This window comes from Ambystoma mexicanum, chromosome 2p, assembly GCF_040938575.1.
Source record: "Ambystoma mexicanum isolate Mex_15411 chromosome 2p, UKY_AmexF1_1, whole genome shotgun sequence".
Taxonomy (NCBI): Eukaryota; Metazoa; Chordata; class Amphibia; order Caudata; family Ambystomatidae; genus Ambystoma; species Ambystoma mexicanum.
Window position 1 is genome coordinate 1,484,206,149 of NC_090923.1, and position 25,427 is coordinate 1,484,231,575.

Consider the following 25,427-nt stretch of genomic DNA (forward strand, 5'->3'; position numbering starts at 1 on the left):
TTCGGTGGAAGAATCTTTTTTTCGAAGGGGATTTTTGGGGGAGTCTACCTACCGCCAACTTCCCTTGATGCTCCTTCAGAGCTTTTCCGGTCATCAACTGACACTTCTGACAGCCCGAGGTCTTGTTCTCCACACTGAGACTCCACAAGCACACTTGATGTGGGTCCGTCAGTGACATCTTGGCATCGTAGTCTTGTCATTTATTAAACCTGTTCTTTGGGGTTGTTGGAGCAGAAGACGAAGACATTATAGACCATTTTCGAAGAAAATTATGAAGCGCGCAGTAGTTCACGAAGCAAAAGTTTACTTGGAAAAATGGAACTGAAACCAACGGGCTCTGCATGCTCTATATATACCTTCGATGACATCATCCTTGAGACGGAGGCCCTTGAGGGACATGGAGTCGACCGCATCGATGCACACCGCCCTCTGCCGAAAAAGAAATTCCGAAGCAGCTGAAGCTGGATATTGGAAATATCAAAAGTTGAGGAATACATGGGAGGACACAATCCATTTGAAACAGCTTTTTAATATGGTGCCCCACTCTGACCCTGAGATAATAGTTCTCTGTCCCCAACCGTTGCAGCAATGACCAGCCCTCGTAATTACACAAACAGCTAGCTTTGAAGGTAGGGCACAAGGACATTAAAGCGACACATAAAATCATTAAAAAGCACCACATCATTAATATTGTAAAGATTGGTACAACGCCATAATACAAAATAACTTTTCTATGCAAAAAACGTGTAACATGAAACAGAATAAAAACAAAATACTAACACTTTGTATCTTTAAAAACCAACACAATTTCATAAAAATGCCAAATTGCACCAAAAATAAAATTGCACAGAACATTCAATTAACTGTTCCAAAAAACTTCAATCTGTGTTTTCATGCACAACTATGAAAAATTGAAACAGCCCTGACTGGTCTGGCTAGCTATCTTATCTGTTCTAACTTTACACATGAGCCAGATTTAACATAATTCATTTGCGATCAAGTACAGCTAAATGGACCAATTTGGATGATAATGCAAATAACTCTTGATTTTGCACCAAATGCACTGAAGACTTAATGCACTTATTTCCATGTGTCCAACGTATCATCATCTACGCCGAATCAATATTGTTCCCCTCGTTCAGAATCTGAGTTTTCCTCAATGAAGACCTGCACTGTTTTTCCCATTGTCGGTAAACACGCCGTTGGTGGCCTAGACCATATTTTCTTACTTAAGACGTGCCTTGAAAATGAAACACTATTTGCTGATGGATCCTACCAAGGAATGAATCGATACTATTGATTCTAATATATAGCTTTGTGTATACTGGTATACTGGTTTTTAAAAAAGCTGTTTTATGCATACACTGTACACCATGAATTTTTTGTAAATCTAAATGATAAGGTTACATATGACAATCATGTGTATTTAATGTTTTGTATTTTGATATTTGTTCTTTTGTTGATTTTATTATCTGAATGAAGTGAGTGATGATGACGATGAGGATGAATATCAAAAGGTAGTGTTGCTCCCCTGCATACATAAAGTGATTCACCAATTGTTTCTGCCACAGTGTCGCACAAGATCGAAAACAACCACTTTCTTCTTGGTGCATAATATTGTGGGCAGGTTCAATTTCTGTCAAACAATATGAACATAATTTAGAAGTAGTTCACAGCTGCCCACCTGAAGGAAACTGCCAAAGGTAGTATGCCTCACCTAAATTTAATAAATAAAGCTCTTGCAGAAGTAGACACACTGAGACTCTAATTTATTTCCAGATTAAATGAGTCCTTTAATTCTCCCAATGTACCCATGGTCATGACCATTAGTGGAGCCCTGGCGCAAGACAGGCCTTCAGTTAGAACAATCATAAAATGTACAACATGAACTTATGTTCCTTCTTACCTACTTTCAGATCCTTAAGATCAGTTTCCTCCCTGATTGCTACAGCCAGGGTGACAGCAGTACAGTAGAGGCGACGGCAGTGGCAGCGTGTCCATAGTTGGTGATGGGGTGCTGACATTGATATTGCCAGTCCCTTGAAAACACTGAGAGCTCCTTCAACTGCAGCAGGCTGCTGATGACAAACTCCTGGTTTGCCTTGTTGCAGGGAAACATGGATTCCCTTTGACGTGCAGTACCCCAGTCAGCGCACCCCCAGTTTGCTTGCCCAGACTTACAAGGTCCATTGCTGACACTGGCTGGGGAACAGCAGGCCCAAATGTGTGCAGGGGGATGCTCCTGCACCTTCCTGTGCATAGATGGTACCTACAGCATGGGTTGGATGTGCTCCAATTCCACTGTGCATATCAGGAATGTGGACGGGTCACAGCTTTCCCTGTTTTCTGGTTCCTGTGTGTGGGGTGCAGGGGAGGCATTGGCCCATGGAAGCAGAGTGCATGGATTTCTGATGTTGCCACGTGTCCTGAAACATAGGCAGAGAGGAAAATAAAACACATGAAGGTATATATGCCTGCATGAGATGAGTGGAGCTGTGTTTTGTGAGAATGAGATTGCCGCAATTATGTTGAAGCGCGTGGGTGCATGTATGAATGGGAGGATGAATGCAGTGGTTGCATTATGTGCGTGCATGCATGAATGGGGAATTAATAAAATACGAATCTAGCATGTGGGTGTGGGTGTGTGTGAATGGCTGCATGCATAAATAGGAGAATGAATGAAGTGTGAATGTTGCAGCATGTGAGTGCATGCATGACTGAGAGAATGGAGGCTGTATGAATATATAAATACAAATAGATGTTTTCTTTTGTTGATGTGGAAGTCCAAGACCAAGTTGGGCAAAAAAGAGGGATGAGTACTAAGAATCACTTTGCCCTTGTGAAATGTTATGAACTGATCCTTGCATCTTAGAGCATGCAGGTCACTGATCAAGCTCACTGATTTAGCCGGGAGGATAGCTCAAGCTTAACATGCTCACCTTGGGAACAGGTCGATGCCATGTATCATGGGTTTGATTTTACAGTCAGTACAGCTCACCCCATCACTCATCAAACCCTGGGTGATTAACTGAGTATGGTAATAAATAGCGCCAATGACAAGTGCTCTGAAACCTTTTTCTGGTAATTTTGACACAATATAAATAAAATCAGATAAATCTGCCTGGCTGAGGTAAGTGCCACAAGATTGATAACTGATGATGCCATAGGCTCAATCGATGTGTGCATGAGGGCGGAATGTACCACATTAAAATCCCAAATAGTGTGCGTGAAAAAGCTTCATAAACCCGCTAAATGAATTTTGAAGTGGAAAAAAACTACCATCACTAGGATTGAGCTATGCCCCCACAGCCAAGCACTATGCTGGACCACCTGGTGCTCCAGCATATAGGCAGCTATGCTAAACAAAACCAAATTAAACTTCTCCAAGACAAAATTCAATCTCAATGTAAAGCAATATAAAGCACTCCCCAAACCTGTCCGTCAGGCCATGCCCAGCACCACCCCTCACAAACCTTCCTCCCCTCTCTTCTCCTTCAGAGATGTCTCAGAACCGGAATTCATAAATCTCCTCCAACATCTCAAACCATCTGCCCCCCGCCCCCAACATTATCAGAAGATTGCACTGAGTCCCTGGCTCCCCTCATCACGGCATTCATCAATGCCTCTTTTTCCACAGGTACGGCCCCATCCAACCTGAAGGAAGCCTGGGTCTACCCCCTTCTAAAAAACATCCCTGGATGCCACTTCCCCAAATAACTACTGCCCTAGCACTACTATCCTCTTCCTTCTCAAGATCCTAGATAAAGCAGCTCACAACCAGATCCAACACTTCATAGAGTCGAACGCCATCCAAGGCCAAAGGCAATCAGGTTTTCGCAAAGGCAATGGCACAGAAACCGCCCTCCTAGACCTTAAAAATCAAATAACTAAGATAATGCACAGGGGCAAACCAGCCCTTCTGCTGATATTGGATCTCTCAGCAGCATTTGATCTCGTTGATCATAAAATCCTTACCTCCCATCTCACCAACGCAGCTCACTTCTCCAAATTAGCATCCTCCTGGATAACCTCATTCTTAGAAGGCAGAGCCATGAAGGTCTTCTCTGATCAGGCTAACGCAGCGCCGACCACCATCCAATGCGGAGTCCCCCAGGGTTCCTGCACAGCACCTACTCTCTACAACCTGTTTACAAAGCCACTCTTCGACAAACTGGACACCTTCAGCATAGCTTACACCAACTATGCCGATGATATGCAAGTCCTCCTCCCTCTCACTGGATCCTATGACCAATATTCAGTAGCACTCCTCCAAATATACACCACCATTCAAGCTTGGATGGCTGCCAATGGGCTGTGCCTAAATGGAGACAAGACAGCGATCATCCTCATAGGCCCCAAAGAAACACATCCAAACTCAACCAAAAATACTGCAACTTGACCATTGACAACACCACTATTCCTGTCTCCTCGTCTGTGAAGACCCTTGGAGTCTTCCTGGACTCTACCCTGCCAATGACACAACAGGTCAGTGCTATTGCCTCCGCCCACACCACTAAACTAATAACTGCCATTAAACCATTCCTATCCAACAAAACTGCTTCTCCATCGCTTGAGCCACCATCAGAGCTAAATTAGATTACTGCAATGCTCTCCTAGCAGGCACCTCGGCCAAAAATCTAAATAGGCTCCAAATAGTCCAAAACAACGCACTCAGAGCAGCTCTTAGTATCCCACTGGCTCCCTGTAAAAGAGAGAATCACCTTCAAAACCCTCGCCTTAACGCATAAATGTTTAAGCCTCTCCGCCCGCCTACCTATCAGTAACTATCACCAGAAATTCCTCTTTGCGTCCTAAGAGAAGCCATTGCGCCAACCAACTATGCATCCCACCCATCAAAAGAGCCAAAGCAGGAGGGATCGGTTTTCCTCACCTAGCCCCCAAACTCTGGAACGCCCTACCGAAAGCTCTCAGGGCTGGGACCTCCCTCACTGCATTCCGCAAAGGCCTCAAAACCAAACTCTTTAACTAACACCTCCCCCCTCCTTGTCTCTTGCCCCTCCACTACTGTACTCTGCATACTCCTGTACTTCCTTGTAATCATGCATGACTATCCTGCCTCACGGGCATTTAACTAAGTTTTTCTCTGTAACCAGCAACGTTTTCTTTTGTCTGTAATAGCGCCACGATGCCTCAGGGCTGATGCACCCTTTATAAATGTTAATAAATAAATAATAAATAAATGACCATAAGGCAATTTGGCTTAGCAGGATATGAAGAAAAGATAATCAAGGGTTGCATGAAAAGGATTAGATCCTTTATGAAGAGACCAATGTCAGAAGTGTACCCGTTTACTGCAGTATTGCTGTCTAGTTCATGGCTTAGGGCAGCTTGAAGAATCTTAGTGTTTTTATCAACAATCTCCAGATGCCCCAGATCTATGTACTCAGGCACCAAAGTGCTTTGCTGGGTGATTGAAGGGATGGCTGAGGAATAAACGCACCCTTATTGGATCATGACCATTCAAGGCAGGCTAAACATCTGAGGAGGGACCTTGGAGAGTTCTATATGATCCAAGAACTATTACCTCATTGGCCGTAATGGACTAAAAGGGGCATCCTGCAACTTGGGGATCATCAGTCTTTGCTAACTATATTGCCTATCAGAGGCAGAGAAGGGACCACTTAAAGAAGCTAACATACCACAGCAGGAGGAGGCATCTCCAGCAATAGCTCTATCTTGGCTCTTTGTAATATAATAGGGGACACTGATAATTCTGAGCTGTAGCCAAAAGATCCATGGGAGAAGAGCCCAAGGCCCTGAAGTTCTTTTCCATCTCTTGACTGTCAAACTACCTCTCATAAGGAACCTGTGACACCCTGCTGAGCAATCCACTTGTCTTTTGAGAGAACTGGCTAGATGGCTGACCAAAGGAAAAACCTGTTGAGCAATATCCAATGCCTGAGATAAAAGGCCAAATTGCACAGCGGCCCAACCTGCTTGCTGACCTAATGCACTGCGTCTTGTCCTGAAGGATCAGGATGTGATGGCCATGGAGGGTTGGCTGAAACTCATCTAGGGCTAAGAAGAACACCTTCAACTAAAATAAATGTGTACCTCTTTCGCTGCCCATAAGTTGTGTATCGGCAGGTGATCCAAGGTAGAGCCACAATCAGAGAGCAAGGAGTCTTTTGACTTGGAATCTGAGGACCCAGGGGGATGGAAGGAGACTCCAATGAGTGATTGAGGGGTCGAAACCACAACTGAAGGTTTTTCAAAACTGTTCCAAAATAGGGATCATATAAGACAGAGGCTGTGAAACCAGTTTCTAGCCATTGGCTAAGTGCTACTGTGTCTGAAATTGCCTGACATGAGGAAAGGAATAGCCTTTATTTTTTTGCAAATACTTTTTTGAGCTGAACACATATCCTAGTGATTGACAGCCACTTGGAGTTGTTTGGTGGCCACCTGTCTGGCTGTTTTCTCACCTTGCAAGAATTCTGTAGGAAGTCTGCAAAGTTTCATGTTTCTCCTCAATATCTAGGGGGTCATTAGGAGTATGCCGGTACGGAAATTATAATTATAATTGGTTATTTATATCATGCTTAATACCCAGAGGTTTCTAAGCGTGGACCAGTGGTTCGAACCTGTGCTGCCCTGCGTCGTCTTGCTTCCAAGATGAGCGCCTTGCCACTGAGTTATCCTCCCAAGACAATGTGTACCGGCACATTTTCCAGACCGGCATACTCATAGTCTGCCAGTATGGGCAGTGAACTACCAGCAGGCCTGACATGCCAGTAGTTCAGGCCCCTACCGGCAGATAATTCGCTGAAGCACCGACACTGTTAACAACAGTGCCAGTGCTTCAGTGGTTCCCATCCCATGGATTCCTATGACACTCCATGGGAATGGGAACTTACCTATCCTCAGCCTTGCTTAATATCCCGGTAATTCTGGGATATCAGGCAGCGGATGTGGTAAACTGAAGTTACCGGCAGCCTTGTAATGACCACCCTACAGTTACAGGCTAGCAAGATGGCATAGCCATAGACCTGCCTTAGCTGCCGGGAAGAATTTGAGTATGTTTTTCATGGTTGTGTCGAATGCCTTCTCTTCTTTACATGTGGGTGCTGAAAGTCATGAAATAGAGAAGTCCTTTACCTGAACCATAAGTGCAGGCAGAACCACATACTGCGGATGGTTGTGTGGAGCCAGTCAAAGTCTTTCATCACCCAGCAGTGTGTATTTAGCCTCCACAAATGGGTCTGTCAGAGGGTTGGAATGCAGTTTGCTCTATGCTCTCCTGACTTCCATAATTAAGGCAGGTTGGAGTGTTAATCCCATCTTTAGGGTCTTTCCCAACCGTAAATCTGCTAATGCTCCCATCTCAGTAGGTGCTGGCTTGAGGCTCCAAGCCCACAAAAGCCATGACATCCATTCCATGTTCATGGAATGCCTTAACTAATGAGGGCAGCTTGTTCTCGCCCTCCTGCGCCACTCATATATAATAACCCAGGTATAATAATCTGGAGTGCATGGGTCAGATGGGCAGAGAGCCTGACAGACGAAACTCCCCTGTGACATTAGGAGAAGGATGAGGCAGAGGTGGGGGGAGGAGGGCAAAATAGGTGCCACCAATGTCTTCAGAACTACAGGTGTTGAAATTGGTATTACTAAGTAAACTAAGCTTCAGGCACCGGTGACACTGAAACCTGAACTGTTAAAGGTACCAGAACCGCTGGGATAATAGGAACCTCTTCACTCATGATGTTCTTGAAGAGTTGAAGAATCAGGGTGTTTCCATGGTTTGAATGAATTTTTGCGATAAACACTTTTCTCTCTCGAGAGGTGCAAGACTGCCTGGATGAAAGAATAGGGATTTATGGCAGGGTTAGAGCAGGTGGCCCCCAAACCCAGACTGGGAAGTAGTACAATAGTGAGCTAGAGGTGTGTGAATATGAGGCAGAATAAAAGGGCCTAGTGCACACCAGTGGCAAGTCCCATCTTCAAGTGCATGATGAATACTGAAGCATCTCTTCCTAGGATACTGGAGAAAGCAATGTCCACATTGGAAGGCTCTCTTGCAGAATCTCTAAACTCCATATTTTTCATATGCTAACACTCCAAATTATGCAGACTTGATGCGCGGCCCAGGTATGGTGATAGTCTGGAGCTGACCTGTTGCTCACCCAGAGGATGGCACCTAAGTGTTACTTTCTGTACACGCATGTTTGAAAGCAAAGCGGCATGGGGTGAGGGCATCTTCAATAGAGGGTGTTGTTTGGTTTATAGCAGATCTTTCTGCATGGAGTGGTTTAGCTAAGGATTTAACCTCCTTCTGAGAAAGTCTCAGGTGAGGCCCCTCAGGTGTAATCGTGGATCTAGACTTGGAGGGGTTTGGATGACTGAAGCATGAGCACAGAAGATAAACAGCCAGCAGAGTAGACTGGCCTAAATCATCAGTTGAAAAACTAGATATGGGCCACTTTGGAGGTGCTTCTTGGTTACCCCTGGAAGGGCATGATATCTTGGGCCTTATGGGCACTTTGGAGTTGCCTCTGGTAAGGCATTCATCCATGTTAGAACTCAGGGAATGTGTGTTTTTTTACAGGGCGGCACATTAAAAAGACAAAGTCCCTGAAGGTGTTAGTGATGGAAAACATCCTCCTAGCGATGTAACCTAAATGTTATGGAGCACAGGGACATCCAATCACAAAGAAATGTAGGGGAATCATTCGTGATTAGGCCCCAGACTCCCCAAACCACAATGCTGAAAAAGGACCTGCCACATAAAGTGGCAGCAGTCGCAAGGAAGGGCATAGAGGTGAACATTTCCAACAGAAAAGCACCCACCTAAAAAAATGCTCTTGATGGGTCTTACACTCTGGGAACTGCTCATATGTACCCATCTGCGTGGAGAAAGGGGCGGTTGGGAATGAAAGATTGTGTGAGGTGAGGGGCCAGTATGTGACATAGCTAAGCATTCACCTTAGGCTTTGGCTTTTGAATTACGCTGCATATAGTGGTGCGATCCCATTTCGAAGGGACGTGGTTCAACAAGTAGAGAGGAACAGTGGCAGGCCCTAGGATTACCAATGGGCGTAATATTTGGGGCCAAGAATAGAGCGGATGGACATATTTATGGTGAATGAGGGGTGGCAGCCAGTCATTGGCTAACAACTGGGTCAGGATTGTTCGAGCATAGACTAGTTCTCCAGTATAGTAGGTGACTATCATAAGTTAGCGTTTATAAAAAAAGATGTGGCAAGTGCTATGCTTGGGATCATTTTATTTTCCAGAGTGATACGTTTCTTCTTTGGTCTTCACATTCCATAAATTGGCTTTCATATTTACTTCCCCACCGTCAGCAATAATGTAATCTATGTCTAACCCCTTTTCGGGGATGTGAACTGTTTTTTATTCTTTTCATATTTCTGTTCTAACCTGTTCCTTGCTAAGAACAGGTTCCACAGGCTTCCTCGGGTTTAATGTTTAGCAATTCTTGGGTCATTTTGAATGATCTTACAATTGGCCCTGCAATGCTTTGTCCTTGAAGGATGGCATTTCTCTTTTAAATTGTAAAAAATATTCCCTTGGGGCACATGTGTGGAAAACTCTCAGTTCCATCTAATAGACAATACCAGACAGTAACATTTGTTGGAGTTTTGGAGAGTTTTGGAGAGGCTTACTTTCCAAAGCTGCGTTAGTGGTTTGTGTTCCACAGTTATACATAGTGACATTTTGTCAGAACATGATCAGATGCCACAGAGTTGGGGGCAGGGGGTCGACAGGTATGGTCACCAAGAGGCGGGTTCTCAGGGATGCCACTCCAGCTCTGTCGGTATGCAGTCTGCAGACAGCGTACCCTGAAGCCCGGGGTGCAAAAGGTCATGCACATTAGTGTGCCCTGCTGTGCCCCGGGCTTCCGGCTACAAGGCCTGCAGACTGCAGAAGGAGCAGGGAAACTGGGAGCCGGAGCCCACAGCAGGTAAGTGGGGGAGTGGGTGGGAGCAAGTGGAGAGGGGCAGTGGGTGCTGCTTAGCAGCTAGGGATTTCGGGGCGGTGGAGCCCGAAAACGAAGGGGAGAGAGCCACGCAAAAAAGGTCGCAGCAGCAGAACGCAGCCTTTTGTGTTGCAATCCGCGGGTGCAACCTGTAGTCCTCGAACCTGCTCTGTCAGCCCACCATATTTCTAGTACTACTCGCACTCTGTTTAGTGAGTACAGACGAGTTTGGGTCTAGTAAGGCTGCACTCCCAGGGGGTCCTTATGTATGCTCCCACGCTTACATACAATGTTCATCCAAGGCCTGCGTTGCCACTATTTATTTATTTATTTATTTTAGTATTTGTAGAGCGCACTACAGCCCGGAGGCAACGAGGCGCTATAAGGAGATTTAAAGAAGGCTTGCTTGAGGGTTACAATAAGCGGCCCCATATGGTATACTTAGGTAGATTCAGTTACAGGGTTACAGACGATATACAGTCCTATTACATAGTTGCAGCGGGTATACAGTGAAGGTTACAGTTGGTTACTCATATACTTTCCTAGGTAGCACGAGGCATAACAGAGCGTGTGCTAGGTGATATAGTGGAGGTGTAGACCTAGACTGAGGGGCTCTTTTATACAAAGAGCTGGGTTTTTAAGGCCTTGCGGAAGGCTGTGTGAGACTCAATTGATCTAATCTGAGCTGGGAGGTTGTTCCATAGGGTCGCCGCCATAGAGGGGAAGCTAGTGCCTCCTGCCCGCACTCTGCGCGTGTGCGGGACAGTGATGCGATTAGCATAGGCTACTCTAGACGGTCTGTTGATTGTTTGTCTGGTAATCCTCTGTGTCAGATAAGGGGGGGCCTGATCGTGCAGACATTTATGTGTAAGGGCCAAGGTTTTGAAGACCACCCTTTCCTTGATGGGGAGCCAGTGTACCTGCCTCCTGATCCCTGAGATGTGTTCCTTGCGAGAGGTGCCACTATGTGCCTCCAGTCAGCTGACCATGAAAACCCAGAAGTAAAATGCTCCCTAACAAATTTACTCATTCCTGCATCTCTGCTCTGTGTTTGAATTTTGCTGCTTTTTCTGGTATTCTGAAACTCAGGTCACTTTTTGAACAGCTTATTCTCCAACACTCCTGGTTTTGTTGGATTGTGGCTGCCACTCTCTAGACCCATTTATGAAACTGTGCTTTTTCTACTGTGTACTTGTATGTAGGCTCTCTCTAGACTTCTCATCTCTTTCTTTTGACTTGCTACTTGGGAATTAGCATTTCTTCTGTGAGGGTACAGAAGTAAGACTAGGACACATTGGTGGCATGTTTTTGGATAGACACCTATAATATGTGAAAAAGGGTTGGAGAAATCCCCCTCTGTCCCTAAAACTAAGATGGGTTTCTCTGCCTCTAAATAAACTAAGGAAATTGTCAGAATGTACAAATGATCGAGTCTGTCACTGTTGTGTCCCAAAAAGCCTACCTCTGTCCCTAACACTAATCACCTAAACCAACTATGCAAGGATTCACAGAAGAGAGGGGAGGGCTGAATATTGGAGAAGGGTTTAGGTGTACTAATGCAGGGGGCATACTGTGTTCTCAGAACATGGTCATCCCTAATCCCATAAGGGATTTCCTCCCCCATGTGATCCTCTCTTGGTGCAGAACCCCCAGGGGGACTACTGTACTGTGGATGCACCACTCTGGCCACATGGGAAAGGTCTCCCCATAGGGGAGGAGGGACTACATCTCCAGATTCGTAACACTTTCTTAAGCTTCTTTCATGTAGGGCGCTATACCATTGCCAGGCTTCTGTTTGACTATCCATGGTGAACTTTTCTTCATCTGGATTCTTAAGGGACTTTTGTGACCTTTCGGCATGAACTCCCTGGATAGTTGCCTCACTGAGTCTGGAACGTCTTCTTGTAAGTACTTGGCACAGAGTATTATTCTGGCTTGTCTTCCTTAGGTGCACCAGCGGCCCCCAGGCAGACTAGAGGCAGGCTCATCAATTGTTCTTTCTGTACTGTGAGAAATCTGAGGGCGATCTCACATTTAACTTGCTTAAGACCCCCCACCCCCTCGGGTAACCACGAGAAGGGTAAGACTGCCAGTTTCTGACCCTGGGAGTGAGGCTGCAAAGGGGTACTACTGAGATTGATGGTCTTTGACAAACGTAAGTAGGATGCCCAGAGATAACATCTGCCACCCCCCTTTTCCTAATCCCAATCTATTTTACCTACCCTCTACTGTCATAGAAAATCACCATGCATGTCCTACCCTACCCCAAGACCTTCAGTCGATTACTTGCACTCTGAGGAAAGCAAGGGAATCTAAACCTCCTTTTTCTAACTATATTACATACTTATCCTCCCGTCCCTTTAATATAAATCACTGTGAGACACAATCTTTTCCTTCCCCGTTAACCTCATTTACTGAGGGTACCAGAGTAAAAGAACTAGAATCATCTTCCTGTCATAAGAGACACAATCTTCTTTTCCCCAAGCATCACTCAAGTACTGTGACGAAGAATAGGAAATCAAGAGGAGTACAGATTTCCTATGAGAAATACCACTATGGTACTGGGACGAAGAAGATGCAGATAAAGGCACATCAACATCTTCATAGGCCATGTCCCACTAACAAGGCCAGGCAGGGTCAGACAATTGAAATCAACCATGCCCACATGCAACCTACCAAGTCTTCAGGAGAGTATAAAAGGAACACTAGCAATCAGCAAAGAGAGTGAGTTGGGAGGAGAGCTGAGGAGCCGTGGCTGCCCAGGACCAGCTGGAAGAAACAGGGACGCAGAGACGCTGAGGGTCTGTGTGAGGAAGCATCCGGGTGAAGCGTGGCTAACAACCCCTGTTTTCAGCAACGAAGTCCAACGAAGGGATCCGGGAGGTGTGCAGATCCCATGTTACATTGCTAAAATGAAATGCACTTTCCCCTAAGCCAGGACAGGAACCCAGTAGTGTCTGAGGGGCAGGTGGGGAGACCCTGACCTCAGATAACAAAGACATTAACCCAAGAACGAAGAAAACACCAGCGGTGAGTGAAGCGGAGTTAGAGCCTGGTGTGTATTGAAGTAAGCAAGCAAGATAAAACGTTGCAGCCCGAACATGTAAGACTGGAGATGCATCGGGTGAAATTAACAAATGGAATTACAAGGATACATAGTGGCAGAGTGCTAGCGTGTATGATTACACATTCTCGAATGACTCTGTGTAAAGAAAGGAAGTGTCTGCAAAGAGGGGAGCTGTGATTGGACATGAAAAGTAAGAGAAATAGAGATCCTAAAAAAGGGGAGCTGTGCGAGAAATGAAGTGGGAGTATGATTCCCAAAACTGATAGAAAAGTGTTAACATCAAACAAAGTGTGTTGGAAAAACATTGGGGTGGCCACCAGGCAGGAGATTGATACAGACTGGCCACAGAGACCCCAGAATAAGCAAAGAGTCTTGAGAAATCATTGGGATGGCCACCAGGCGGGAGATGGATCCAGGCTGGATGCAGAGACCCTAGAATAAGCAAAAAGTTTTCAAAAGCACTTGGGTGGCCACCAGGTGGAAGACTGTTCCAAGCTGGCCGCAGAGACCCCACAATAAAGAAAGAATGTTGGAAAAGCGTCAGGGTGTCCACCAGACGGGAGATTGATCCAGGTTGGCTGCAGAGACCCAAGTATAAGGAAAATATAACTCTTATAAGGATAAGGCACCTAGTTGCGACACCTGTAATGAGTGGACTGTGCGGTCTGACAACTGCACCATGACCAGGGAAACCCAATTCAAAGCAAAGAGTTGCATGATCTAATAAAGTAAAAGCTAAAAGGACTTGGTTCAGAATGGGGGAAAAGAGTCCCGAAAGAATTTACCAGGAAAAGGTACAGTGAACTTCTTTTGCCAAGTGAACTTTTCTTTGACAAGTGAAACCTGAGAGACTTGTGGAACTTTATAATCCTAAGTGTCTTAAACTTGGAACAGAGCTGCAGAAAGGCTCCATAAAATTAACTTTACTTTGAACACTATTGAGTTGGCCAAATCCCATTCACCCTATTATTCTGTAGAAGTGAGGACAAGCATAGGTTTTGACACAGATGGTATTTTTTTTGGGACTGACAGACTCAGACCTCCCTTAGTTGTCTTTCCGTTAGGGAATATTCCCATCTTAGAGTTAGGGTAAGTTAGGCGTTATACCATCCTGACCATTGAGAATCAAGGTTTTCAAGCTGTGTTTCACTTGTCTGTGTCGTCTCTTGATACAATGCCTGTTTCACAGTACACATTCTTGCTGCTGTTACTTGTGTACTTTTTGCTTTTCTAACACACAGCTTGCAGCAGAGACAACCCTATTTTTCCCCCTATTTTTCCCCTATCTACTTTTTTTCACCCACCCTCAGATGTGCAGAGTTCAGTCACTGCTAGTGAGAGGTATCCACTTTGCCGTTCATCCAAGAGATTCGGACAGTTTAAGGAGCCTCTGCCACCTGTGTTTCCACGTGGAGCGGGGTGGAGATCCTGTAACCTCCCTGGCACAAGTGATTCCAGCTCTTTGTTTAAAAATGACTTGAGCTAATTCAGCCACAAATGCTTGGTTAGACCACATCCAGACTAGCACGCACTCTTTGCTCGATGAAGCCAAGGAATTCAGGATAGCTGCCCCAGCTTCTCTCCCAGCAGCAACAGTTACTCATCAGACCACTCCTGCAATCACTGCTAACCCGCAGGTGCCTTTCCTGCTTGCTTCCCCAGAACATTTCCTTGGTAACCTTAAGGCTTACAGAACCTGTAATGTTGATGGCAGTGGATTTTTCAATGGATTGAGGTATGGCTGGGTCAGGCAGAGGGTTGATGCAATGCTTGATGGCTTTTAAGGGGGATCTGTTTTATTGTTTGACTGCAATGAAAGAAGACCCCTATTCAAAGCCATCAAGCTTTGCATCAACCCACTGCCTGACCCACCCGTACTGCACTCAATAGAAATATCCACCACCATCCACACTTTCTTCATCAATATGATCTGCATGATCCAGCCAGCAAAGAAACACCAAAGCCACAACTGGCAGCACACTACACATTCCATTTCATAAAACCACTACTAACTAGACAACTTTCAAGACAGTCACTATGGGAGGCATTAATGCCACCCTAGGATCCCTCAAGGCCACATTGTACATGGACAACATCCTTCCTATCTCGGTCAAAAGCTCCCTCACTCAAGGCACCTTCCCCTCAACCCTCAAGAATGAATAAATATTCCAGCTCAAGAAACCAACATTGGAACCAGATGAGCTCAGCAACTACCGCCCCATCACCCATCTTCCGTTCCTAGCCAACCCCTCCAGATGCAACCACTCAAATGCATTGAAGCCAACAACCTCCTTCAGCCCTACCAATCTGGCTGCAGGACCAGATGCGACATGAAAACAGCTAACATCAAGGTGATTGACAATTCCCTTATGATCCTCGATGAGGGTCATCCTTGCCTCTTGGTTCTCCTTGTCCTCTCAACAGTATTCAACACATTAAACCACAAAACACTCACCGACATTCTACATAGCTGCATGGGCATCAGTGAGAGTGGCCTCAGCTGGGTCAAATCCTAGCTTGATAACCGCTGCCAATTCATCTAAATATATTCATGCAGAGCTCCAAGTCATACCATCACCTGTGGAGTGCCGCAGAGATTCATCCTCTGCCTGCAATCTTCAACCTTTCCATGGAACCACTCAGAACCCTTCTGGCTCCACACAACATCCACATCCACCTCTATGCAGATTATATGCAACTCATTCTAAAGATATCCTTCATCAAAGACATCCACAAGCTCAAGGTCTGTCACATTGATCCAGTCTTGGATGCCCAGTGCTTACCTGAAGCTCAACCCATTCAATACTAAATTCCTACTGCTGATCAACAACACCAAACACCCTGACATCCAGAACTGGCTTCCTGCTATGAATCTAGAAGGCTTCAATCCCCAGCTGTCCAACTCACCAAGTCCTTCGTTTTCCGCATTGATAGACAGCTCTCCTTCAAGCAGCACATAGCAAGGAAGACCACCAGTGGCTTAGTACCAACTTTCTCTCCTGCGGAAATGAAGCCCTTTATCGCAGAAAACAACTTCAAATCTGCTGTCTGAACCTTTGTTCTATCCAACCTGGATGGTAGCCCTTTTGGAAGGCCTTCCGGCAACTACCCTGGCACCCACAAAATGTGTTCTATGTGCTGCAGCATGACCCATCAAAGGACTCCGGCACACAGCATCCTGACCCTCATCGAACTGCGCTGGCCCCTGCTGAATGCACATTTCATCTTCAAATGCTGCTGCATCATCTACAAGGATGTTGCTCTGAAGTTCCTAAAATACCTCAATGAGAAACACAGTATCCCTGGAGGCCTACAAACCACCAGAAGTAAGGACAGGGGCCGACTGGAACTCAGCCAGTGCAGGAAGGAAAGAACCACAAGATAGGCTTTCTTTGTCTATGCTTCCAGGCTCTGGAACCTCCTCCCTGTTAAGATCAGACTTGCCCCCCTCACATCTACATTTCAAGAAGGATCTCAAGTCCCTGCTCATCATCGAATGGCTCCTCCCTAACATCTATATACACACACCCTCTACTCTGCACCTAACCTGAGACTGAATGATCTGCTCCACCCGGTTTCCTCCCCTGTTTTTCTTGTATATTCCTTGCTGGCAAATGTCCTACCCACACTCGTGGTTAGCTCCCAGCCCCCTTGTGTCTCTGCTTTCCCCACATGTCCTTCCACCTATGACTTGGAAAGTGCTCAGTTGTTCCTAGATCTAGGTCTGCACTAAAGAAATAATGTAATAATAATAATTATAATAACCTTTGTTAATCAATGCAAACTAAACTTCTTATGTCACTCTACTGTCGTCCCAGACACTGTGTTAAAAGCAGCATTTTTGGTATTTTATCTTGGGGGCAAGATGTGCCAATCCATTGTTGAAAAAAATGACCCGCTACTCTATGATTTTGAGGCACCTACAGCAGCCTTTGCCAAGGTTTTTGACAGATGATATAAGAGGCAGGCTTCTGACCTGGAATTATTGGACAAGGTTCCAAAAAACCTATCCAGTATGTGTCAGCCACATCATGGCCAGAAGATATGCATACAGTCTTTACCCTTTTTTAAGGAAATACAAGGCTCGAAAACAATGAACTGGAGGGTGAAATCTGAACTTTCCATGCCTAGAGACTAAAGCTACACCTCACTGACTAGCCCCAATTAGGCTGAAACATTTCTATGGTTGCTGGAGGTCTCGTGCAGTCGGAATGTGACAAAGCACTTTGGGATGAACTGCTCATTTTGGGGTAGCACCAAGCCTCATTTGCATATGGTCTTTTCCTACTCTAACGGCATAGCAGGCTGAAAAAAACAATGATCTGGAGGGTTGCCAGAACAATGTGAGAGCTTATCCAAGACCTTCCATCCATCAGTATTCTGTTGGTAAAACACCAAAGCCTGGACCTAAGAGTCAAAATTCAGGGCCTTTCAAATGCAGACTCCTAATATCTTCTATCCAATATCGTAGAAGCTTCTGCCCCACATATAACATCACATTTATGCCTCGAACGGAAAGGTGGTGAACCATTGACATGGCTGTATAGTTAGATTCAGGAGCCACAGATCATTCTCTGGATATTCAATTGTCCAAGCACAGGTTGATTTGTACCATCCCTAATGGGACTCCCAAAGCTGTATATGCTGTAGAGAGTAAGACCTTGTCATCAGGTTCTATCAAAAACCATACAGAATCTCTATTGATGACTTGCTGCAAAATTCATACCTTAGTTTCGATCTGATCAATGCTTCCAATAACAGGAATCATGTGTCTAACAGAGGCCTTCTTCATTTTTTGCCACTAAGGAACAGCATCACTGCATGATGTTGGGCTCCTTACCCAATTTGATTCCCGTTCCTTAGGCACATGATACTCTGCACACTATGCAGCAAGCACAGCAGTGGGTATATGATCACTTAAAAACCTCATAAGAGGCCAGTAAGAAACAGGCATACAAATATTACTTTGACGTGCCTTTGTATGCTGTTGGAGACCAAGTGTGGTTATCCACAAGCTGTCTTCCTATCACTTGCACTATTAGGAAGGCAGGGTATCAAACAGTAAAACAGACACAAGTGATCACAGTTCAAGTGATTACAGTTCAAGAGTGTTTATGGAACTTCAATTGGATTTGGAAAACGCCTATCTAATCCTAAATCTAAAGATGGGAGCAAGCTATGACCATCAAATAATAATAACGCAGTACTAGTCGAGTCTGTCAAAATAAAAGGTCCTATACTAATAAACCTATTGCCAATCCTTACTTCTAAATACAAATAGTGTGGGAAACAATGTTATGCAAAAGAAAAGTGTTCAAGAAATGATAGGTCAGGATATTGGCTTCCCTTACCCACGTTTTCAGCACGGGACAAGGCGGCGCACTTGAGCTTAGAACAGTCTCCGGCTTCTCTAGCATGAGGAGGCAGTTCAAAACTTCAACATCATGGCCTTCTGTGCCAAAGTCTTTTTGCCATTCAAAGTCTCTTATTTCAGAGGTCCTGATGCAACACGACAAAAATCAAAGTTCCGTTCTTCTTAGGATTTCACATGTACAAATTCTCGGGTGATTTTCTGTTCATGCCAGGTCCCCCTCTGCCGGGCTCAGACCCACTTTAACACAAAACCTTCTTGGGTGATTTTCACTTCACCCCGGGTCTCCCTCCTCCGGGCTCAGGCCCACTTTAACACAAAGCTTTCAATTGAGCTCCCTCTGTCGGGCTCAGACCAACTTTATCTACTTTGCCAAACTTTCTTTATTCCAAAACTCGAAGACTTTCGACTGTGTGTGGGGTTTTGTCCAACCCGTCGCAGGACCACTTCTATTCACAATTACTCGCTCTCTTCTCGATATAACTTCTTTCTCATTTTCACTTTTGCCACTTCCAAGCTGAATACCTTACAGAGACCTTCGATTGAGCACCCACATGGTCAAAGGTATTGTATCTTCCTTTGAAAGTTCAATCGCTCATCAGCAGTTCAACTCCACTTGCATCTTTTATCACACGCATTTTAATAATGTTTGTTCCAACGCTCGCCATACAATGTTGCCTCTTGCAACCTCGGCTTCAACACGGACTGGTCTTTTATCGGTCTCCCCAAATCACTGGCTGTGTTGATTTCACTGACGCTGCTTTGTTGTTGGAGCCAAGGACGGTACCACGGTGGCTGGTGATTCTCCCCGTCATGATTATTGATGCGGGAGGGCCCCGGGGATCTCCGACACACAATGCAGGACTCCTCAGCCTGGCTTCCTGGTATTACGCCCTCTAATCTTGAAGGCTCATGAAAGTAATGGTTCCTTGTCAAAAAAGTCATTGGAACTTCCCTCCTTGCTCTCCCCTTCTGTTTTGCCATCTTTCTTCTCTCGTTAAACTGCCCATCTTGGAACTGCTGTTTCCTCGAGTGCTTTGCCTCGCTCTGAGTGTGCTCTTGTGCTCCACCTTTTATCTGTGTGGGGAAGCTTAATGGAAGTCAGGTGTGTGTGATGGTCAGTAATTGCTTGACCTCGCCTGACCATTGTATCGTGACACGTCAGGTATACGACTCAGGTGTTAGTCTATTTTCCCTCATAGCAGGCTGTCCATGTGTACGTGTTCATGTTATAAAAGTGGGGGGGATAGAGTTCTTAAATATCATACTTGGTAGGATGGGGTAGAGGTGTTATAGAGAAAGGGATACAGCGTTTTACCATCCGGTGTCCCACTCCCACTCCTCGAAGACCCATCACCCAGGTAATCTTCCCACTCTGGTCCACCCCCAGGAACTGGATCCAAAAGCGATGGCCGTGTCCTGGCCTCCTGGATGACAGATCTCCGGGGACTAGTGCTCAGCAATTTGTCTGGCCAAATGTGGTGAAGTGAGTCATTAACCCTCTGGCATTTTACCTTTGACTGCCCTCGCGGTGGAAGGTACACTTGGTTTTTTCCATCTCTCTGATACATGCATTAACTCCTGGAATTTGTTTGTTGCACAAACCTCCTCCACTATGGGTCATACATTATAATGAGTATGAAGTGTACACAATATTCGATTTTCGTATGTTAAAGGTTCACTGCTTTACCTACTGAAAGGGTATGTCTCAGAAGATCGAACTTGGGAATTGGCTACTTCACTCAGGTTTGCCTTTTGGTTTCCCATTTTCATTGACCTTACCCTGACTGTCTACGTAGCTCGAGGGCACCAGAGGGGGTACTGTCATTGCAGACAAAGGTTCACCTGGAGGCAGATCCATGACTGGTATGGTCACGAGAGCGTTGGGTGGCTCTGGGGTGCTGCTCCTGCTGTTTTCACCTACCACCTTTTTGCTACTATTCTTGAGGTGTTCGGCGAGGGTGGAGGAGAGTTTGATCTGGTCAGCAGCAATGTAGGTCCCCTTTCCCCTTTTCCGGCCTGCGTCTTATGTAGCAACACATAGAAGGTTTCTAAGTGTTCACTCTATAGCTGTTGCTGCAACCAGCATACTCTTTGCCCTCTGTTTAAAGAAAAACAGCAGGGACTGAGGCACAGAGCTCCATAATGTGCTGGGTATGCTAACGTGAAGCAATAAATAAAACTTACAGTTCAAGGGAGAGATCATTAATAATAATCTCTTATTATGCACTAAATACCACAGGGGAACAGGATTTGAACCTGAGTTGCTCTGTGTTGTCTTTCTTCCAAGACAAATGCGTTGTTCCTGAGCTATTCGCCTAGCCCTTATTGTGAGATAATGACCTGCCCCAAGCACGATGATGGGTGCATTATCTCAAGCAATAATGATCCCTCACAAGATCTGTAAGGCTATTAGCACCTAAGTTGTACAACTAAAAAAGGAAGTGTATTTATTGCAGAGGATAGAATAAATGCATACTGTGAGAAACCTGAGGGTATTCTCACTCCTGTTCCTCATGGATCCTCTGTGCAGGTGGCCAGGGAAAGGCCATCACTCTTCGATCCCGACCCTGTGGATGGAGAAGCGAGGGAGGATCACCTGGGTGGAGGGTCTGTGAGGACTAGGAACCCCTTGGGAGAGACATGGTGTCCCCTTTCCCTAATAAAGACCAAACCAAGCCATCTGCCGTCTTTATGGGGTATTACAAACACACTCCCCTAGACTATTCACATATGACCACTAAAAGTACTAAGAGCAGTGAAGATTAGTTTCTTTCACCAGTTAGGTACTGGGACGAAGAAGAGGCATGCTGAGAGCAATAGAGATCAGGCACGTCCCTTTAATGATGGCCAGGCTGGGCTAATTGTGAATCCACACAGGCAACCTGTTACAGGACTGCAGGTGTATAAAAAGCCCCACCTAATGAGTGTGAGGAGAGGAGGAATGGTGACAGAAGCAGTGGCAGTGATTTTGCAGCAGCAGAGAGGCCAAGAAGTACAGCGAGGTGCTGTTCGTGAGTGACACGCTTTTGGTTCATTGAGGAGCGGCCCACGAGTAGAGGCTCTGTGGAACCGACAGAAGCGTGAAAGGGGGAAAATGCTGGAAGGCTGACCCTGTTTCAACTTTTGAAGGTGCTTGTCTTCCTGGGGCCAGAAGTCGGCCCAGGGATTGCCTGAGAACAGGAGGAGCCCTGAAGTGAAGACAAGAAGGCCGGACGATCTGCGCTGCGTCGGTGAGGCTTTCTAGATATACGGAAACCTGGTATGCGAGTGTTTGATGCCGTGCGTATGGACACTGTTATCGAGTGGTCGCGTGAATTGAAAGATACGTTGTCGAAGGTCTCCACATAGAATTCTTACAAACCAATGAACATTAAAACTTGTTAACTCATGAAAGCCGAATGAATACTTTGTTACAGAGTGGTCGCATGCAAAGAAAATTGTATTATCAAAAGCCTCTGAAAGATGAGAACAATTTGAAGGCACATCAGAGTTACAATACATATTGAAATGAACGAGAATATTCAAGTCCTAAAACCTTTATCCATTTTGAATGCCTCAGTGAAAACCAAATCGCATGATAGTGACCAAGTTACTTACCTCAAAATCTATACAAGCTACGCAGATGCCGAATTGCAGAGAACCTTTCAATTATAAAACTGCAATATTTTGAATACTGCATTACAAGAAAAGCTTTCCTTATGAAAAAGCCAGGAGAAGGGACATTTTTTCAATATATTGAACCACACCAGATGACAATTTCCAAAGTGAAAGAACCTTTGCATTGTAAACAACTTTCAACTATGTTATTTCTACTTTTGTGATACAAAGACCAGCAATATACAGAGGGTCCCAGTTTGGCACAGAACATTACAGAAATTGGGAAACTCGCTCAAATGAACACATTACTGGAGTTGGAATTGTTTATTTGTCTTGAGGGTCGAGCCTCAGTATATCTTGTGTTTTGAACTGTGCTTTGAAACTTGGGGAAGGGAACCGCAAGTATTGCCCAAACTTATATTCTTTTGGAACTCAAGGCAATCTTAAGACTTGTTGTGAGAAGTGTTTTAGGCTTGAGCAAGGGTGAGCTGAAAGAACATTACAAGCTGAATCAAGCTTTGAACTCTATGTGGACACAATTCTGTTGGTTGCTGACATCCCTACACATTGTATAAGATTAGTTGTGAGGGTAAGCATAGGTTTTGGACACAGACAGATTCCTTAGTTGAATTTATTGACTTTGACTTTCCTTAGTTTTGCTTAAGTAGGGAAATCCCACTATAGAATAGGGCAAGATAGCTGTTTTTCCATCATGACATTTAATAAAATAGTTTGTTCTGAACTTTGAATCTGTTGCCTGTATCTTACTCCAAGATGACCTCACAATACATGCAATGTGTAATGTTAGTAGTTAATGGGGCCCCTTTCCTCATCATGTTAAATTCGATAGGCGGACATGCCACTTGCTTCCGGCCTTAGCCCGCCTTCCTTTTGATAAAGTATTGATATAAAGTTTATATACATTGTATACAAAAATATCAACATGTTTTGATATCTCTTTGATATACAACATATATTTGATATAAAGTGGGTATCATTTTTATATCAATTTGATATAAAGTGAATATACATTTTATATAAAAATTATGTAAACATTGGAGCAGCAGGTTGTTGTGCTGCTTGGAGGGCTATCAAGGGTGAAGTGAGCTCTGAGGGCAGGGACTGTGAACTTAGGGTTTTGCAGAATGGGCGGGGATGACACCTGAGAGGGGTTCTGCCCAAGGTGATAAGAAGCATATAGACATTTTATAGATAGTATAGATGATGTCATGATATTATAATGACACAGGCTAGAGAGTGAGTATAGATGGATATAGTTTTGATATAAAATGATCGAGCTATAAATATGTCTGGGATGGTTCTAGTATTTCAATGCAAATAAAAATTGCTGTTTTAAATGTTAATAAAAAATTGTTTATAATATCTGGTTGCGTCTGTATGTTTAGCGGTTATTGGGCAAACGTGTCTGGGCATGAAGCAGTTGGAAATATAATTAGAATTGTTCTTTTATCACACGCTTAATACCGTGGACCAGTTTCTAAGCGGAAGCCTGGGATTTGAACCTGTGTTGCTATACGTTGTCTTGCTTCCAAGACAAATGCGGTGCCCCTGAGCTATCCTCCCGGATGATAAAGATGCATTGGTCAATATGGAGGGTGTCAATAGCTTGTAGCATAATCTGCGAAATTAAAAAAGCCAGCATTTGAACCAACAATAAAGTTCTACTTTGGGTCTCACTGTATACTGTGTCATTAAAAATATAGAAACTGTTTCTCTAGCCCATAGCAAATTGTTGATCCCTTATAAGTAAAGTGTGGTCTATGGTGCTAATATAAAGGACCCAAAACTATTGGCTTTGTCAATGCTCATTTTCTTTTTTAAATGCAGTGTCTTGAACCAAGTTGGTACAGTGTCACCATCACCCGTAAACTTTAACGTTACCATGCCTATACAAAAAGAGTACACGAATCCCTTGCTGTAACTGTTCAGTTTGAAACAAAGAGGCTTGTACAGCTTCTGTGCATGATGTACACCACCAATCTACCCGAATACACAGGTAAACTCGCCATCTATTCATGAGCTAAATAATCTACTAACCTACCTATTAATACGACACACACATTCTGTCCATCTTTAACCCTTACACACACACGCCCACCATTCTATGCAGCTGCACACAACTTATCCACTTACTCCCTTGTCCGTTTGCTCACCCATCGATCAGCTCACTTACACAAAACACCCACTCTTCAAACAGATGGACACACATGTGGAAGATCACACACTGACAAAAGCATAATGAAAGGATGGAGATGGGACCATGTCTCAGGTGCACACATTTTTGTCACACTAATTAATTATGCACGAGCACACACTGGCAATGCCCTTGCATATGTTTTAGCTCTGCTGCATTTGTGAAAACCCCAGGCAGAGTATTACCATAACAACATTTGCTAGGTGTGCAGAGCATAGAGCGTAGACCCCTCCGGAGCCACCAACCAGAGGAGCGTGCATGTCAGTGATAGAGACTGTCAGGGATCCTGGGAAGGGAAAGGAAGAGAGGCAAAGATTATACAGTAGGTTCACGCCCGACAGAATGGACTTGTGAGTTAAGGGGCACATAGACATGCAATAAATGTCAACATTGGGCTGCATGCGACAGCATTGTCAGGGGAGTCCTTGTTCAGTGAAACACACTGATGCTTGGCTGGAGCTCAGCCTTGGACCACAGTATCAGTAAAACATACTTGAAGAGAAAGATCAGCCCCCCCTACCGCGAGACATTGTGACAGGGGGTATCAGCCTTCAATAACTGTAAAAACGGAAACGTGGCGTTGACAATCACAGAAACACTGGCACATGCACAGTAACACTGGCACATTGGTGCCAGAGAGTTTTGGTCCATCACACAACAAAGAGCAATGTCAAAGGGAAGACCGAGGCCAGTCAGAGACAATGAGGCTGTGCCATTGGTGTCCAGGGGAAGTGAGGGAGTTCTTGGTTCATTGGCAGAAACCATTGGAGCAGAGTTGTCAATGGATGCTAGTGCTCAACCACATGCACTAATGTTAGGACAGTCGTGCCTGTGTGGGGCACAAAGTTAGGAGTGAATGGGGATGCAATGGATGATCAGCCAGTGAAACTGGGTCAGTGGCGCATTGGCAGTGCATGATCATCACAGAATAGGCAGTGGCGTAAGAGGGTCTCATGCTCACAGCAGTACAAGTCAGAATGGACATAAAAACACAGCACAAAGCAGGGATGACTTTGGAGGAAGGGGCAAACAAGTATTGAATGCAATTGCTGGGCATTTAGACAAGATATTTAAAACTTTGAATTGACATAGGCTAAGGTTTGTGAGCTGTTGCGCCACGCAAGGCCTTGACCAATATTCAACCTTGAAGAAGGAGCACAAAGAACATTGAGATGAGGATGGAGTGGTTAAGGGAGAGTTACAAAAGAGTAAT

General features: G+C 44.9%; 1 protein-coding gene across 6 annotated transcripts in view; it reads right to left on the reverse strand.

Moving 5' to 3' along the window:
- RHBDL1 (rhomboid like 1) overlaps positions 1–25,427 on the reverse strand; it is a 1,038,041-nt gene that overhangs the window by 151,051 nt on the left and 861,563 nt on the right. For all 6 annotated transcript variants that reach the window (XM_069646126.1, XM_069646124.1, XM_069646123.1 and 3 more), the window contains one exon: positions 24,400–24,500. In XM_069646126.1, coding sequence (XP_069502227.1) covers positions 24,400–24,500 — 101 coding nt within the window. The remainder of the gene's footprint in view (positions 1–24,399; positions 24,501–25,427) is intronic.